Here is a 16,264-nt window from a genome sequence, read left to right as displayed (position 1 = left end):
TATTCTGGCATAATCAGGTGAGGATATTTCCCTATGTACAGATCCATTTACAATATCGTATGCATTGAAAGCAGCTGTTCATGACATTGTAAAGTCATAAAAACAAGACGGGTTTAAGTCCTTACTTAACTCCAGGTAATCTCATCAAAATAAGTGTACGAGATAGAGAGAGAGCGGACATTGAGAAACTATGACGTTGTCGGACGTCATGAAACTAAACGGCGACTGCGCCGGGTGACCATATAATGTCTTTTTTATTTTAGAATAATTCGGAAAATTATCAATGTATCAAGCTAAAATTTTCAACATTTCTTAAACTTTTGTTGTTTTATGTTTCTTATAAATTTTGTAAACACAGACTACATAGTATTAATTTTATCGCATCAGTCCACGAACTTTTTGATAACCCCTCGTATACTATACTTGGTCTAAAGAATAATCTATGTCTGCATTCACTTTTAGGTTAAACTATTTTGGGCATTGAGAGTTTGTTTGTTGTTTAACGTCCCTCTGGAGAATTTTTCACTCATATGGAGATGCCAACACTTGCTGATGGAGAGCTGCAAATGACCTATGCTCGGCACTCAGGGCCAATGGGCAGTGAGGGATCTTTTTCATGCCAGCATCTACTGCGACACTGAACCTCTGTTTGTATGAAGGACCGGTCTCTACGTCCCATAGTGGGATTCAAACTTGTGACAAAAGGATCAACTAACTCAACGACTCTAGAGCATAGGCTCTTTCCACTGCACCACGTGGGCGACAGCATTGAGAGTTAAATGTGGATATCAGAACAAGCTACTCTGGGCTTATACTCTCTATATATTGATTGATTGTATGTTGTTTAACATTCCTCTCAAGATTTTTTCTCTCATATGGAGACACCACCACATGCCGGTGGAGATCTGCAAATTTTGTCCTATACTCGGCACTTACGGCCATTGAACATCGAGGGATTTTTTTCGTGCCAGCACCTACTGCGACACAGGACCTCGATTTATACGGTCTCATCTGAAGGACCGGTCTCCCCATCCCACAGTGGGATTTGAACCTGCGACGTAAGGATCAACTCCTTACTTCGCTACTCAAGAGCAGACACTCTAACCACTGCGCCACTGGGGCAACTACTCTCTATTTAAGTCACTTGTGCAATGACTTTAGTTTAATTCAAAGTTTTGTACTGATCATGTTGAGTCACATTAGCACAAATATCTTTCTGCTGACCTTGACTAATGACCATCCGCAACTATTCTGGTTGGAAACAATATGTTAATTAATGCATAATAAGTGAAATTACTATGAAAGAAAAATGGTCTACTTAAACCACAAGTTATATTTATAAAAAATATACACTGGTCTCCTCAAGTCATATGAGAGAAACATAAAATATTAAGGAGACCATTTTTTTCATATATTTTTAGGAGGCATTTTTTATGAAAAAATAAAGCAAGAGTCGACTAAATGGTGTTCTATAGATCTTTGATCTGGTATTTCTTTTTAGAAAAAAACAAATTTAAAAAATCTGTATATTGTCTCCTTAAGCCATATATAATGGTCTGGTCTCCCTAGTCCTTAAATCAGAGTTATATATATATATATGTATATATATATATATATATATATATATATATATATATATATATATATATATATATATATATATATATATATATATAAGAGCCAAGAGCAGTACAACCATCTCTTTGATCAAACTATACAATATATACATAAACCATAATTATTTTTTTTTTTAAGATTAGCGACCCTTTTAAGAAATGATGAAGGATAATTGTTGTGTTCAAGTGATACAGCAATAGCGTCGAGGGCACAGGTGCCTCAAAATAATAATAATAATAATAAAAAGTACAGGAACATTTATAACCGCTTTTAATTAAGTGTGATTTACTTAAAAAAGTGAGAAGTTGACAAAAAATTCAAATTTTCATGTACGGAATAAACGTTCATTAAAAAAAAAATCCGTTGAGATTATTATGTGCCTCTTTGTTATGTTTCTACTCCATAACTAAGACAGGCGAAGAAATTGAATTGTATAAACAATTGAAACTAAATTATTCAAACATTTTCATTAAAGTATTTTTAAAAAGTTAAATGAAAAAGTAGTGAACAGATTATTTTTCATTATTTATGATTTTTTTAAAATGAAACTTAAAAAGAAAAAAAATACACATCAAGGCATATCTGAATTTATTTCCCATAAGAATTTTTCGGTGATACAGAAAATACATGAGGTGTTATTATCCTTTCGTAACAAAGTTTTAGGGGGTAAAGTAATGTACGTGTATGTGGGTGAGTGAATGCGTGCAAATATCCGAAAATATTTTTTTTATATCGGGATCGATGTGCTCTTTTGCGAGGGGATGCCCCGCTTTATTTGTACGAGGTACCCTTCTGGGACATCTATATGGATCTTTTAATATTACAAGTGTTTTATATCTTTTATAAATTGAGCTAGAGTATTAATTATAAAAAGAATACCTTGTAAGGAATTCAACAAGAATTAAATTTAGACTATATAAAAACCGTTCATAGATTCTGTCTAGACCCCACCCCTCCCTTTACGAAATTACTACCGGTAAATCTGCTCTAATATAGAATGAAAATAGTATGCGACTTTTCTCATGATAATCACACACTAGTTGCTTGGAAGAAAAAAATCTCAAGTTTATATATGTCAAAACGATTAACTAAAGGTTATTTTAAAATTTTAGTTTTTTAAAGAATGTATGGAAACTTGATTTGACGCACTCGACGTCGTTACGTTTTCAGTATGTAACGTCAACGTTGTTTTGGAGCGGCCTAACTAAAATGCTCATAAAATACTGAAAAAGTGAGATATTTTAAAAATTGACGTATATTTGCATTCAGAAAGAGTCAGGCTATCAAAATTCATCAAAAAGTCAATTTGTGAAATTTTGACCTTAAGGGCCCTTTTCTCATGACGGCAGTCATATATATGTATATATAACCAACTTTTTTTTTATTTGAATTCCACAATGCTATAATACAAACATAAAATATATGAAATTGACACAATCTTTTCATTGTAGTATTCATTTTTTTTGAGAGAGAGACAGAGAAAGAGAGCTGGAGAGAGAGAGAGAGAGAGAGGAAAAGGGAGAGAGGGGGAGAGAGAGGAGAGAGAGAAGATGAGTTAAAAGAGAATGTGGATGACAGATAAATAGAGGAGGTAGCAAAACTAGTTTAAAGACAGGGTTTATTCATGTTAGTCTAAAAGTATGGAGTGCCATTTTTGCCAGGAGGTGTTAAACTCATTTATTTTATTGCATTCACTGGCTGTATATTTCAATGACTTATCAATAATTTTGAATTCATTCAGAAAACCATGGACAGAGAGACTGAGGTTTTGACAACGAACTCTGTAGATATATTGTTTCATTGACAAAAGCAGTATATTTAAAGATTTTGATGATATTGTATTACTTGTATCTCCAAATATAAAAGTTTTACCATCTAGATTTAATAAAATGTCTTTTTGGTGACAGTGTCTAACAAAACCATCTAGAAATTGTTGTACAACTGGACATTGCCAAATTAAATGATATATTGTTTCTTCCTCTGCTTCACAAAATGTACATGGGTTAGAGTCTATTTTACCTGTTTTAAACATAAAACTATTGGTTGTCAATATATTATGATTGATTCTGTATTGAAGCCATCGTAATTTACTGTTTTGGGTTGTTATAAAAGGCAGATAATAAATTTCTTTCCAGTTTGTATCTGTCAAGTTGAAAAAAATTGTCCATTTTCCCATACCCACAGGTTTTATTACTGATTTATTTAGTATATCATACATAGGCTTTGATCCTTTTTGGTTAATACAAAGACTTTGATATTGCATGGAATTTCTGGTTTATGAATAAATCCATTTCTACAAAAGTTATACTTCTTTAAATTTGCAAGTATTGCTTGTCGTATGCCTGTATAAGTTAAATGATTAATTTTGATATCATAATTTTGTTGAATGTTGTCTAATGATAAGAAGTTACTATTCTCATCTAAAAGATCATATACATATTTTATTCCCTTTACATACCAGGACTTGTAGAATATTGTTTGATTTTCAATTTTGAAATTGTTGTTATACCATAAGGGTTGGCAGGCATATTCTTGCCAATTTCTTATCTCTATTTTCTCTTGAATTTCCTGAAAAGCTTTCAGAACATCTCTCCAAAAATTATTTTGCACATTCTCTTGTAAATGTGCCATATATTCTTATTGGTATTTAAAAGTTTATCCATGTCAACACTATTTTCCAATAAAATTTTCCACTTTATTGTTATAAATTATTCTTCTTATCCATGTAGATTTTAAAGCTGTTATGTAAGACACAATGTCAACCATTTTTAATCCTCCCTGTGCATACTTCTGAGTCACAACTTTTCTTTTTATTTTGTCTACATTTGATTTCCATAAAAAATTAAAAATCAATTTGTTTAGGTCTTTTACAACACCTAAAGGTGGGTTTGGTAAAGTAATAAATAAATGATTAAGCTGTGATATAAGTAGTGATTTAATCAATGTGATTCTTCCAATAGGAGTTAAGTTTCTTTTTTTCCACTGCTCAATGATGGTCTTAATTTTAACCAGTTTTTTGTCATAGTTCAGTTTTGTGATTTTTGCTAAGTCAACATCATAATAAATGCCTAAAAGTTTAAAGTTTGTTGTCCATTGAAATTTCAATTCTGGACAGAGTCTATCCTCAGAATATTTCTTACTTCCAATCCAGTCAACTTGGGTTTTTGATTGATTGATTTTGAGACCTGACATTTTATAAAATTCTTCTAATTCTAGCATTGTAACCTTCAATGATTTTTCAGAGCCATCAAGAATTATCATTGTGTCATCTGCATATTGTGACATTAAGTACTCTGCGTCATTTATCTTAATTCCTTTAATATTCTCATTATTTCTGATTTTAATAGACAGTATCTAGGTCATAAGAGAAATATATAAGGAGAAATTGGGTCACCCTGTCGACAGTCCCGTCCTAACTTGAAGAAGTTGGATAAAATTCCTGCCTGAGACACACATGAAACTATATTATTTTGAAAATTTTTTATCCAGTTACAAAAACTTGGTCCAAAATTAAAAAATTCCAATGTTTCTTGAATAAAAGTCCATGACACGGAGTCAAAGGCTTTCTCATAATCTATCATGACTAAAATCCCAGGAATATCATGCAATTCTGTATAGTGCATCAAATCATATACAAGACGTGTATTCTCTCCAATGTATCTCCCGGATATAAAACCTGTTTGATCTGACCTTACTATTTTAGGTAAACTTTTTTTAATCTGTGGACTATGCATCCTGATCCAATTTTATAAATAATGTTAAGCAGTGATATTGGCCTCCAGTTGCTTAGATGAAATTTACTTTTTCCTTCTTTTTGTATGCAGGTAATTATTCCTTGTTTTTGTGTGGAAGAGAATTCACCTATTTCATAGCCATAATTCAAGGAGCGTACTACAAAATGACCTAGATTTCTCCAGAATACTTTAAAAAATTCTGCTGTAAAACCATCACTACCTAGACTTTTGTTATTAGACATTGTCTTTAATACAAATAGAGCTTCATTATATGAAATGACACCTTCCAAGTGAAAACGTTCAGTGTCATCTAATTTAGGAACATTATATTCTTCAAGAGATTCTTTAAGATTCAATTTAATAACATCCTCCAATACTTGAGGTAAATATAAGGTTTTGTAAAATTTTTCAACTTCTTTTTGAATTTCAGATTGTTTTGTTATCTCCCTTTCTTCATTATTTTCACTTTTAATAATTTTTGGTATTATTTTGTTAGTAAAATGTCTATTTTCAAGATTTAAAAAAATAACTTGTTGGTTTTTCTCCTTCACTATCCCATTTTGCCCTTGACCTTATCATATTACCCATAAGATTGTTTTGCCTTATTGATTCTAATGCTTTTTTCTTCTCAGCAATAATAGTAACATTATTATCATAATTTTTTTCCACTTCAGTAATTTCATCACTAAAGTTAAGTTGCTCTGCTCCTATTTTGTATTGTATAATGGACTTTTGAGCTTGAATACTGTTCGTTATCTCCATAAATTTCATTAGATCTTTCTCCTTCTTTACCCTTTCCTTTTTAATATAGCTTGCATATAAAATTGACTTAGCTCTTATCTCCATTAGAAGTGTTTCTAAAAATAATTGGTCATTTATAGTAAATTGTATTTCAGAATTGGATATTTCCTTAATGCAGGCTTCATTATAAACTGGCAGTGCATATTGTTTTTTAACCTGATTAATAACATTATTTGTGATTTCAATATATTTTGGGTCTTTTAAGAGAGAATTATTAAATTTCCATAAACCTTTCCCATGTAGGAAATCATTGAACTTAAGGGCAGTAAAATTGGTGAATGATCTGATCTATAACTTCCAAGAATATCACAGTTTTGTATATCAGTCAAGAACGAGTTGGAAACAAGAGCAAAGACTAAGCGTGCTTGTTTCAGAGGGTTTGGTTTCCTCCAAGTAAATCTTTTTGCTTCTGGGTGGAACTCTCTATAAATATCTACTAAATTATGGTAATCTATTTGTTTAAGTAATTTCTCTCTGGCTTTTGGGTTATTAACATGTAAATAATTAAAATAATCTTTGTTTGGGTCTTATACCAGATTAAAATCACCCACAATAATTGCTTCATTGCCAAGTTTGGTTATTAACTCTGATAAATTCTCGTAAAATGCTGGAGAGTCTTCATTTGGCCCATATATACATATCAAACTAATTTTCCTATTTTCAACAGTTAAGTTTAATGCAAGAAAATTGCCAGAATTATCTAAAATTTGGTCATGGACTACAAAATCAAAATTATTATTAAATAAAATAGTTATTCCTCTAGATTTTGAAGTGTATGCGCTGAAGCGAGCTTCTTATCCCCATTCATCTCTTATGTTTTGTTCCATTTCTTCGGTAAAATGTGTATCACTTAGGCATAGAATATTACACTTCTGTTGTCGGAAGTACTGAAAGACATCTTTTCTTTTTTTCATATCGTTCAACCCCTGGCAGTTAGCAGATATTATTTTAATTTCTGACATATTTCATTCTTTTCAAGTTTAAAATTTGATTCAAACAGCCAATTTTCCCCCTGTGTTTACAATTGCACCCCTCACCATCCGCGTATAGATCGTCGAGTAGAAAGCAGGTAAAGGTAGAATTAGAAAGAAATAAAAGAAGACGGAAAAAGAAGTTGTTATTATGAGGCATGATTATTGTTAGATTTGGTCAAAGAAGAGTGAGAAATTTTTTAGACAAAGCAAAATAAACGTACATTTTTACATGATATAAACAAAAGTTATGTCACCGGATATTAACATATGCGAAATAAATCGAAGAACCGTAATATAATACATTCCAACTTTCCGGAAAGCAAGACAATTTTTACTGTAAATTTAAAATTTCCGGATAGCTCAAAGGTTAAATAAAGTTTACATCAGTGTTCTTTTTTTCCCCCTTGGTTAATACAACACTTTTGTCTTAACTATTAAAGCTGCTTTAACATTACCCTTGTAGCAGATTTGCCAAGTCACACAGATGATCCTCCATAATCTTGAAACGCTCTTGTCCAAGGCGAATTGGACCGCTCCAACGCGTTATCACAGCACCGGCATTGAGTATTTCGTTTGTCTGCATATATTGAAGTAGGCGGCGTCCTACACCGTGCTCACCATCATCCAAGTATCCCTCACATAGTTTTCCACTGGTTTCCATAAACCTATAAACCAGGATGCGGTGATCAGCTGCTGCAGAATATGCGTCAATACAAACTTTTTTATAGAGTTTCTCGACTTCTGTCACGGAGCATACTCTCTGTCCTGTGGCGAATATTTCTGAACCTCTAATCTTGGTTGGTTCCGTGCACTCTACTTTAAAGTCATCAAGACTTTGTATCTCATCCACGGGGAGCTGAAGGGCATCAGCAGCTTCAAGTTTAGGAATTGGATCCTGATACCTTTTACCGTCGGGCATTACAACACCCCCCTTCTCAATCTTTGTTTTAATGTTTTGCTTTCGCATTGAGTCTGAGATTGCATACAAACGTTTACGTTCTTCTAATACAGAAGCCGGTTCTTGGGCTGTTATAAAAAATGGAAGGTTTACATTTTCACTTTTTTTAGCCTTCTGGGCCCGGAGCAATTCATCTTTTTTAGTACGATCCCTCAGTTTTCCTGTTATGGAAACAGGTCTCGAGTTGACGACCCCCCTAACACTGTTTCTGTGTATACGTACAAAGTCGACCTCCACACCAAGAGTTTCCAATAGAACTTCAGGAACACGTTTATTTAGGTTTTCACCCTGGATGTATGCAAAATTGTGTATAAGGATGTTATCCCGCATTGATCTGGAGCATAAATCAGTAATTTCTGACTCCATGTGATTGATTTTTCTGTCCATTTTTATAAGCATGGCAAGTAGCAAATCCACTTCTCTACGTAACTGAGCATTTTCAGATCGAATGAAATACATTTCATCACAATTACTTTCAGACTGTTCAGCTACATATTTTAGATTAGATGAGATCCCTTCTACACTTTCTTGCAAATTCTTTAAAGCCTCTATAGATACCCCTTTGTTAACGTTACCTTGTTCGCCTGAACACTTTTCAGTCTTTTCTAGGTCACCTGTACTCCCCTTTAGAGAGGCCTTTGTTTTCAAACTCGATGCCATTTTGGTCCAGATTTGGTGAATTTTCTCATACAAAAGATATCTTCTTACAGTCTTTACCTCCAAAAACAACCTGGAAAAGAATTTTTTGCAAATCACAGTCTTAAATCACTCTTTTTTGACCAAATTCACGGAGCAGATATTTACACGGCCATTTCCTTGACCAGTCACGTGACCCCTCCTATAACCAACTTATTCAAAATTGTCTCGTTTAAACTCTGAAAGTGCTTTTTTTGACTTATCAATCTGCAGTTGGATAAGTATGCGAGCAATCCCATTTTTTTCTGTTTCCAGTTTCAGTTGCAGGTCCTCTATTTCTTTCATCATACCTTTTACGATTTTGTTTTTCTTTGACAATTCTTCAGTTGGCAAGTTAGTTTCTTTTGACTTTGAAAATTTTGGACATGTTCCAAAGTGATGTTCTGATATGAAAAGATCACCAGGTTTAAAGTCAGTTAGTTTGTAATTAACTGTAGATGGAAATCCTTGCATATCTTGTAAGGTATTAGCGTCTATATTCGTGAAAAATACAATTCCAGGATTTGCTCCCATGTTATTGGTGATGTCTTCATTGAGTCTATTGAGTGTTTCAATTCTCCTTTCAATTTCTTTTTCTGTGTCTTCAACCAATTCCAAGGCCTTCTTTCCTTCTTCTTGTAAATTCTGTATAGCATTGTCTTTCAACATTGTGACTTGATCCATTATTGATTTTGTGTGATCTTCTATTTGTTGCTTAACTTCATCAGTTCTCTTTGATATCTCTGATTTCTTACTTTTCTCCTTAGATAACATTTCTCTATATTTTGGTAAAAGCACCCCCTCTATTTCCTCCTTTTCCTCTTTAAGCTTACTTATGATATCTTGGTAGGTTGCAGCTATATCTTCCAACTTATGTCCATTATGGGATTCCATAAGACATTTTGTGCAAACCGGCTCCTTGCAGGGTGAACAGTACCACTCTAATTTGTTTACTGTATGTTTCCCACAGTACAGTAGGCCTAGTGATCCCTCTCTATTTCTGTGCAGATGTATAATTTCGTGATTTTTGGTTATTTTTCTCGTCTCGTGCTCTGTTTTACAGGTTTCACAAAGATGACCAGGACATGTTTTGCAAAGGAACTGCGCAGGATTTTCCTCACAATTTTCGCATTCAACATAATGTTGAGCAGAAGATATAGGTGTTGCCATTTTATCGTTTGATCTGAAAAAAGTCAGTAATACCGTATATGAATGTGCTGATTGACACTGTAATATTGTTAAGAAATTTCATGCATGTGTGATTAACGCAAGTAGTCAATATATCAAATATAAAAGCAACACTTTTAGAATTATTTCAAATACGTTATATAGGATAGTTAAATTATTATATCATATTGTATGTGTATGCAAGCAATAAGTCATATTGATATTTATTAGCAATCTGCCAAAGAAAAACCGTTCACGGTAGCTCAGTCGGTAGAGCGCTCGCTCCGTGATCGGGAGGTCGTGAGTTCGAAGGTAACAACTGTTCCTTTGCCATGCGCTCGGCACTTTGAAGTGAAATTTGCGGGTCCTTCGGATGAGACCTTAAAAACCGAGGCCCCGTGTCACGGCAGTCGTTGGCACGATAAAGATCCCTCACTGCTCAATGGCCCTGAGTGCCGAGTAAAGGTCAAAATTTGAAGCCCTTCACCGGTATATGGTGACGTCTCTATATGAGTGAAAAATTCTCGAATGAGACGTTAAACAACCTACAATCAATCAATCCAAAGAGAAAAGACCTGCCCATGTGCGGATCTAGAGGGGGATACACTAACTCTCACAAAATGGTATAAAGAGTAAGTATCTGAGGAAAATTGTGTTAATAAGTCCCCCCTCCTCTGACCCTCTGACAATATATAGCTTTTTTAGGTTTGTGCAAGTCGATATTTGTTTTTTTGTTTTTGTTTTGACTCCCCCATATTTTGTCTTTCTCCTTTACAAATGTGGTAACTGTACTTAGTATTATTTCATTTTAATCAATACTAAGTAATTTATTTCAGGAATTTCATCTGTTCATTCATTTATTCCATACATTTGCACAAGCGCTGCACATTACTATTCATAAATTGTTATTTATTTATATGTTTAAAATCCTAAACATCTCTATTTAAATAGTGGTTTATCTCAAACTATAATTTGGGATATAGTAGATTTAAGGATTAAATTACATTATTTAATTATTGTTTATGATCATTAATCTGGTGGTCTTATTGTTGCAATTGGATTTATTGTGGAGTATATCAACATGATTAAACACCCATAAACTCTAAATAAACCTTTTAATAAACACGTTTTATGATCATAATATCACCGTGTGAAATGTACCCCAAGGACACAACACCTTCTCCCCTGTCATGTCCGTTGAGCGACTTTTAGCTGAACAGTTAAAGTGACATTTTGTTTATTTAATTAAGCCGTTAATTGATATCTATTTGTATTTCCTCTCCTCCATTAATTCTATTTTGAAACTATTTCTTTGTAACATTTTTATTCATGGTCATGTGAGAATATTTGGCAGTTGGAGAGCAACACCCAAGACGCTTGAACCACGACTCCTGACCTTGCTGATTATGTTATAAGTTTTCGGAGTTTTGATAAATTTGTAAAACGGAAACCGACTTATGCAATTTCTCTTGGTCACAGTTAACTCAAATTAAAGATAATAAATAAAATAATTTTAAATAAAGTATTTTAACTTTAAACTTGCTAAACAGGTAAAGTGGTAGAGTGAAAGTTTTAAAGTCATTCAAGTTATAAAGTTGAATGTATAGTAAAGTAGTAGCAAGATATGATTTAATTTAAATCAAGTAGATTTTTGGAATTAAAAGATTTAATTCTGAATTCTTATGAGTTTATAATTTATTAATTTATTAGGTCATAATGTAATGTAAATATTAAAATTCAATTATACAGTCCTACAGAGATACATCACTCAGTTCCATTCACATGTAAAACACATATTCTGAAAACAATGTTACATAATATTTCAGCATAGAGAAATATAATTTTTACCTAAATTCAATCTATGAGATTCAAAGAGTTTTTGTCCTTTTATTGTGTTTTGTAATGGCTAAATGCATGTTTTATGTGTTTTGTGATGGGCTAAATGAATGTTTTAAGTGTTTAAATTGTGACCATTTTGTATTGTAAAGTGAATGTGCTTGTCTTTATGCTGTCTATGTATTTATATGTTGTTATTGTTCTTTTAGGGTTGATCAAAATATTTAATTCATCTAAAAATTCAGCAACTTTCAAAGTATATCTCTACGGAGTAAAAAGAATCCAACCCAAGGTCATATTTTAAAATATATGTTTGGTTGCCCTCTCCCGACTGAGGATGAAAATAATTGGTCATTAGGTAGGGGAATTTTTTTTAATTCAAAAACACTTGTGAATATGATGTTAAAATAGATGTTAATGAGATGAGAAAACATAAATAAAAAAAAAAGGTTTTGGGGTGGGGCATTTTCTGTCAGTCGGTCAGGAGAGGGTAAACAAACTTTTTTTTTAAAGATGGCCTTTTATGGCATGTCAAACGTTGCAATATTTGATCTTTTCCATTTGTATTGTATAATTTTCCATTTGTATTGTATAATTTTCCATTTGTATTGTATAATTTTTATTTGTATTCTATAATTTTCTATTTGTATTCTATAATTTTCTATTTGTATTGTATTATTTTTAGCTGTATTCTATAATTTTCTATTTGTATTCTATAATTTTTATTTTATATTCTATATTCGATACAGGCTAAAACTTGACCAATGAAATCGTAACGAAACAAATAAATAATCCGCGGATACAATACAAATGAAAAATTATCGCATACAAATAAGAAATTTTACAATACAAAAAAGAAATTATACAATGCAAATGGAAAATATAGAATTCAAATTAAAAAATTCTACAATACAAATGAAAAATTATACAATACAAATGATTTTTTTACAATACAAATGAAGAATGTAGAATACAAATAAACATTATACAATCCAAATGAAAAATTAGAGAATCCATATGGAAAATTATAGAATACAAATAAAAATTACACAATACAAGTGGAGAATTATACAAATGAAAAATTATACAATACTAATGAAAAATTATACAATTATACATATAAAAATTATACAATACAAATGGAAAGTTATACAATACAAATGGAAAAGATCGAATATTGCAACGTTTGACATGCCATAGACCTTATATACCATCATGTTTAATAAATTGATATTTTTTCTTACAAAGAGACTTAGTCCGTCCCTCCCCCCTTTCCCCTATATCTTTAGTTTTGAATACACGACTTGCTTGACTTGCAATTTGATGTCGAAAGCTTACAACATAGATCTGGTAGTAAATATTACATAAAAGTATGGTATAAAATCTTTATAAACGTTTGATATTAATTAAATCATACACAATAATATTCTATTGTATTCATGCATGCAAATCAACATTGAAAGAAGAATCCATCTTCGAGAATTTTAAACATTTGGATTGCCCTATTCGAGAAATTGACGACATTGATTTACTTTTAAACAGGTCCAGTACAATCAGTACATTTAGCTACGTACCTAAAATTACCTATCATAGCTTTATTTACCTACCTCAGGTAGCTTTATTTAGCTATTTCAAGGCAACTTTTCACAATTTTGCTTTTTTTTTTTTAAAAAAAAGACAAAAAGTCGCAAGAAAATGTCTACTAATATGTATTCTAGGTATCATTTAAAAAGCAATCTAAAGCAGAGATAATTTTAACATTGCTGCGTTTGATCACTTTTAAGGAAAATATGTATTCCCATTGTTTGAGTAACTGTACACACCTTGTGCTTGATGAGGCGTGGATAAGTATGATTACTTCACATTGTGCTCATGTTAACCAAAACTGGTTTTCTTTGTTATTACACTCAAGAAGTAACCGTTAGGTCACAAATTAACTGTTGTATATAGCCCCAACACTTTTACAACTTTGATTGCAATTGCGCAAAAAAAGACACATCTCCAAGAGTGATTTTTTCATGAATTGTTTTCAGATGAGTTCAAAGTTGAAAATTATCACTGCATCAAAGTGCAATTTTCTGCACTTTCTGGGAAAAATTCTTATTTAAGAAATAAGTTTGATTTAGTAGCTAAATAAAGCTACTTCAGGTAGGTAAATAAAGCTATGTAGGTAATTCAAGCTACGTAGCTAAATCTAGTGATTGTACCAGACCTGTTAAAAACAGAAAAACACAGAAAACGAGATCACATATTCTGTGCAGTTTTGGAAGGTGTACAGATCTATCATGCAGTTATTTACATTAGTAAGACATTTTAAGGTCTTACCTTTGCTCAAGCTGTCCACAGGAACGTTGGTTTTAGAAATTTTTCTGTCGCTAAAACGTGCAATAAATATCAAAACGAAAGTAGGAAATATGAACTCGAGGACTGTAACATTCGTATAAATTCAATAGTGTGCTTAGCCTGGTATATGCTGAACTGTTTTCATGTTTTGGGTCTCCGGTTAAATTCCCCCAAGTTCCATTGTTTTTAAATCATAGTTATAAGTATATATTTAGTTTTTTGTTGTTTTTTTTTAATTTAGTTAGTTGATATTCAATCACCGTATTTTCCACATAATATACACATTAGAAATAAACGTAAAAATCAGTACTGTCTTCTTACCATATCCATTGCAATTTAATGTTACCTTGATTTAATATGCGTAGCGCATTGATGAAAAAGTTTTCCGTCCAATTTTTTGTTTGATACGTCGGTCAAAGAAAAGAAAATATTACTTTCATTCCTTATCATTTAATCATGATTTAAAAATAATAAAAGGAAACTTTCTTTCACTTTAATATTTAATTTACACATCAAAGACAGTGCGTAGGAATTCAGCACAACAACTTTGCTGAAAATGTACAGATCGATGTACGCGCATTGATGAAGTTTTCTTTCTAAGTTTTCATATATCGATCAAAAAAAAAAAAAAGAAAAAAAAAGAAAAAAAAAAAAGATTTATTTCTTGTCATTTAGTATTAATTTTTAATGATGAGATTTATCTTGAGAACAAATAACTGCCCAACATTTAGGCCTAGCTTACTTGCACAGGCAATTGTTTCATACAGTACGCTAGTTTACAGCAGCCTAGTAAACTAGCGTACTGTATGAAACAAGCGCCCGTGCTTAGTTGCCTAAATTTTCAGACGCAGAGTATAAAAACATATACCGTATAAACTTGCATATAATTAGGTTTTATGGGAGTTAAATTTTGGTCCAAATCTCTATATGTCCGACTTATAGGCGAGCCATAAAAAGATTGGTATTTTTGAACAGCAACATATAATATTTTAAAAAATAAACTTTGCCGACGATTATCGTTGAATAAAGTCGGGATATATTACAGAATTTATGTATTTTAAGATTATGCATTAGGTATAAGTACAAGTACATATTTTAATAATTCTATTTATCTTACGTGTGCATTACTTAATTTTGTAATGATTTTGAATTAAATATCGGCGTCATTTCTAAAATTATTACTTGAATCAGGTTAAAACATCATAGCATAGATTTGAAATTGTCAGCGGATTCTGGCAAAAAGTTGCACCGAGTTATATGCGGGTCAATACATGGCAAACCCCTCCAAAATAACCTAAAAAATTACCAGTGTAGATATATATGATATATGTTATTTATGTTCAAATTAAAACTTTCACCGATTTTGAACTTGAATTTCTACACTTTTCTTTAGTAAAATTGACTTTATATAATTTGTCTGTAATTCAAAAGTGGAGTCAATTAATAAATCGCTTTATGGTTTAAATTTTTGATATCTTTGGTACGCAATTGATTTTAATTGTGATTAACAGAAAAGTCCCATCTTCTTATAAATTAATAAAGCAAATCCATTAAAAAGAATTTTTTAACTTTTTTAATAATCTAAATTTATAAAAAAAAAAAAAGTACACCAGATATGGCTTAAGGAGGTTGGATCCTGCAATCAAAAGTAGACCGGTCCTTCGGATAAGACCGTATAAACCGAGGTCCCGTGTTGCAGTAGGTGCTGGCACGAAAAAGATCCCTCACTAGTCAATGGCCGTAAGTGCCGATTAAGGACAAAATTTGCAGCTCTCTGCCGGCAAGTGGTGGCGTCTCCATATGAGTGAAAAATTCTCGAGAGGGACGTTAAACAACATACAAACAAACAAAAAACATGAACTTTTATTCTTTTACAACTTCATTAAACTTTGTGTCCGCCTAAAAAAATTTCGCCAAAATCATTGGCATACCGTTGATCAAGCAAAACGCCATTTTGCACTCGCTAAAGAAAACCGCTATACGGATAGTTCCTTTTCCCTATGCATTCCTATGTAACACTTTGATTGTCCATTGAGGTCACTACCAACATCCATTTGATCAGGATTAGAACAAACTTGAATTTGCACTTGATCATGGTGCTTCCATATAAATACAAATGATCATGGGTTTGCTGTTCTGGAGAAAATATGTTTAAAGTT

General features: G+C 32.1%; 2 protein-coding genes across 2 annotated transcripts; both read right to left on the bottom strand.

Annotated features, from left to right (window-relative positions):
• Positions 1-7,284: 7,284 nt before the first annotated feature.
• LOC133198856 (uncharacterized) lies at positions 7,285-8,880 on the bottom strand. Its single transcript, XM_061334811.1, has one exon. The coding sequence runs from the start codon at positions 8,742-8,744 to the stop codon at positions 7,578-7,580; it is 1,167 nt and encodes a 388-aa protein (XP_061190795.1). The 5' UTR covers positions 8,745-8,880; the 3' UTR covers positions 7,285-7,577.
• Positions 8,881-8,918: 38 nt separating this feature from the next.
• LOC133198857 (E3 ubiquitin-protein ligase TRIM71-like) lies at positions 8,919-14,176 on the bottom strand. Its single transcript, XM_061334812.1, has 2 exons — positions 14,088-14,176; positions 8,919-9,942 (listed from the first exon to the last, which is right to left on the bottom strand). Exon 2 carries the CDS (start codon positions 9,927-9,929, stop codon positions 8,934-8,936), a length of 996 nt encoding a protein of 331 aa, XP_061190796.1. The 5' UTR covers positions 9,930-9,942; positions 14,088-14,176; the 3' UTR covers positions 8,919-8,933.
• Positions 14,177-16,264: the final 2,088 nt, after the last annotated feature.

The sequence above is a fragment of the Saccostrea echinata genome, unplaced genomic scaffold (assembly GCF_033153115.1).
Source record: "Saccostrea echinata isolate AGI-Se365-2 ecotype Australia unplaced genomic scaffold, CSIRO_AGI_Sech_v1 ptg000033l, whole genome shotgun sequence".
Classification (NCBI taxonomy): Eukaryota; Metazoa; Mollusca; class Bivalvia; order Ostreida; family Ostreidae; genus Saccostrea; species Saccostrea echinata.
The sequence above is the reverse complement of the archived record's forward strand: the minus strand, read 5'-3'. Positions and strand labels throughout refer to the sequence as shown.

Bases quoted from the DNA above. Each gene is read 5' to 3' on its own strand.
- LOC133198856 (XM_061334811.1), bottom strand. From the start codon at position 8,744: ATGGCATCGAGTTTGAAAACAAAGGCCTCTCTAAAGGGGAGTACAGGT.
- LOC133198857 (XM_061334812.1), bottom strand. From the start codon at position 9,929: ATGGCAACACCTATATCTTCTGCTCAACATTATGTTGAATGCGAAAAT.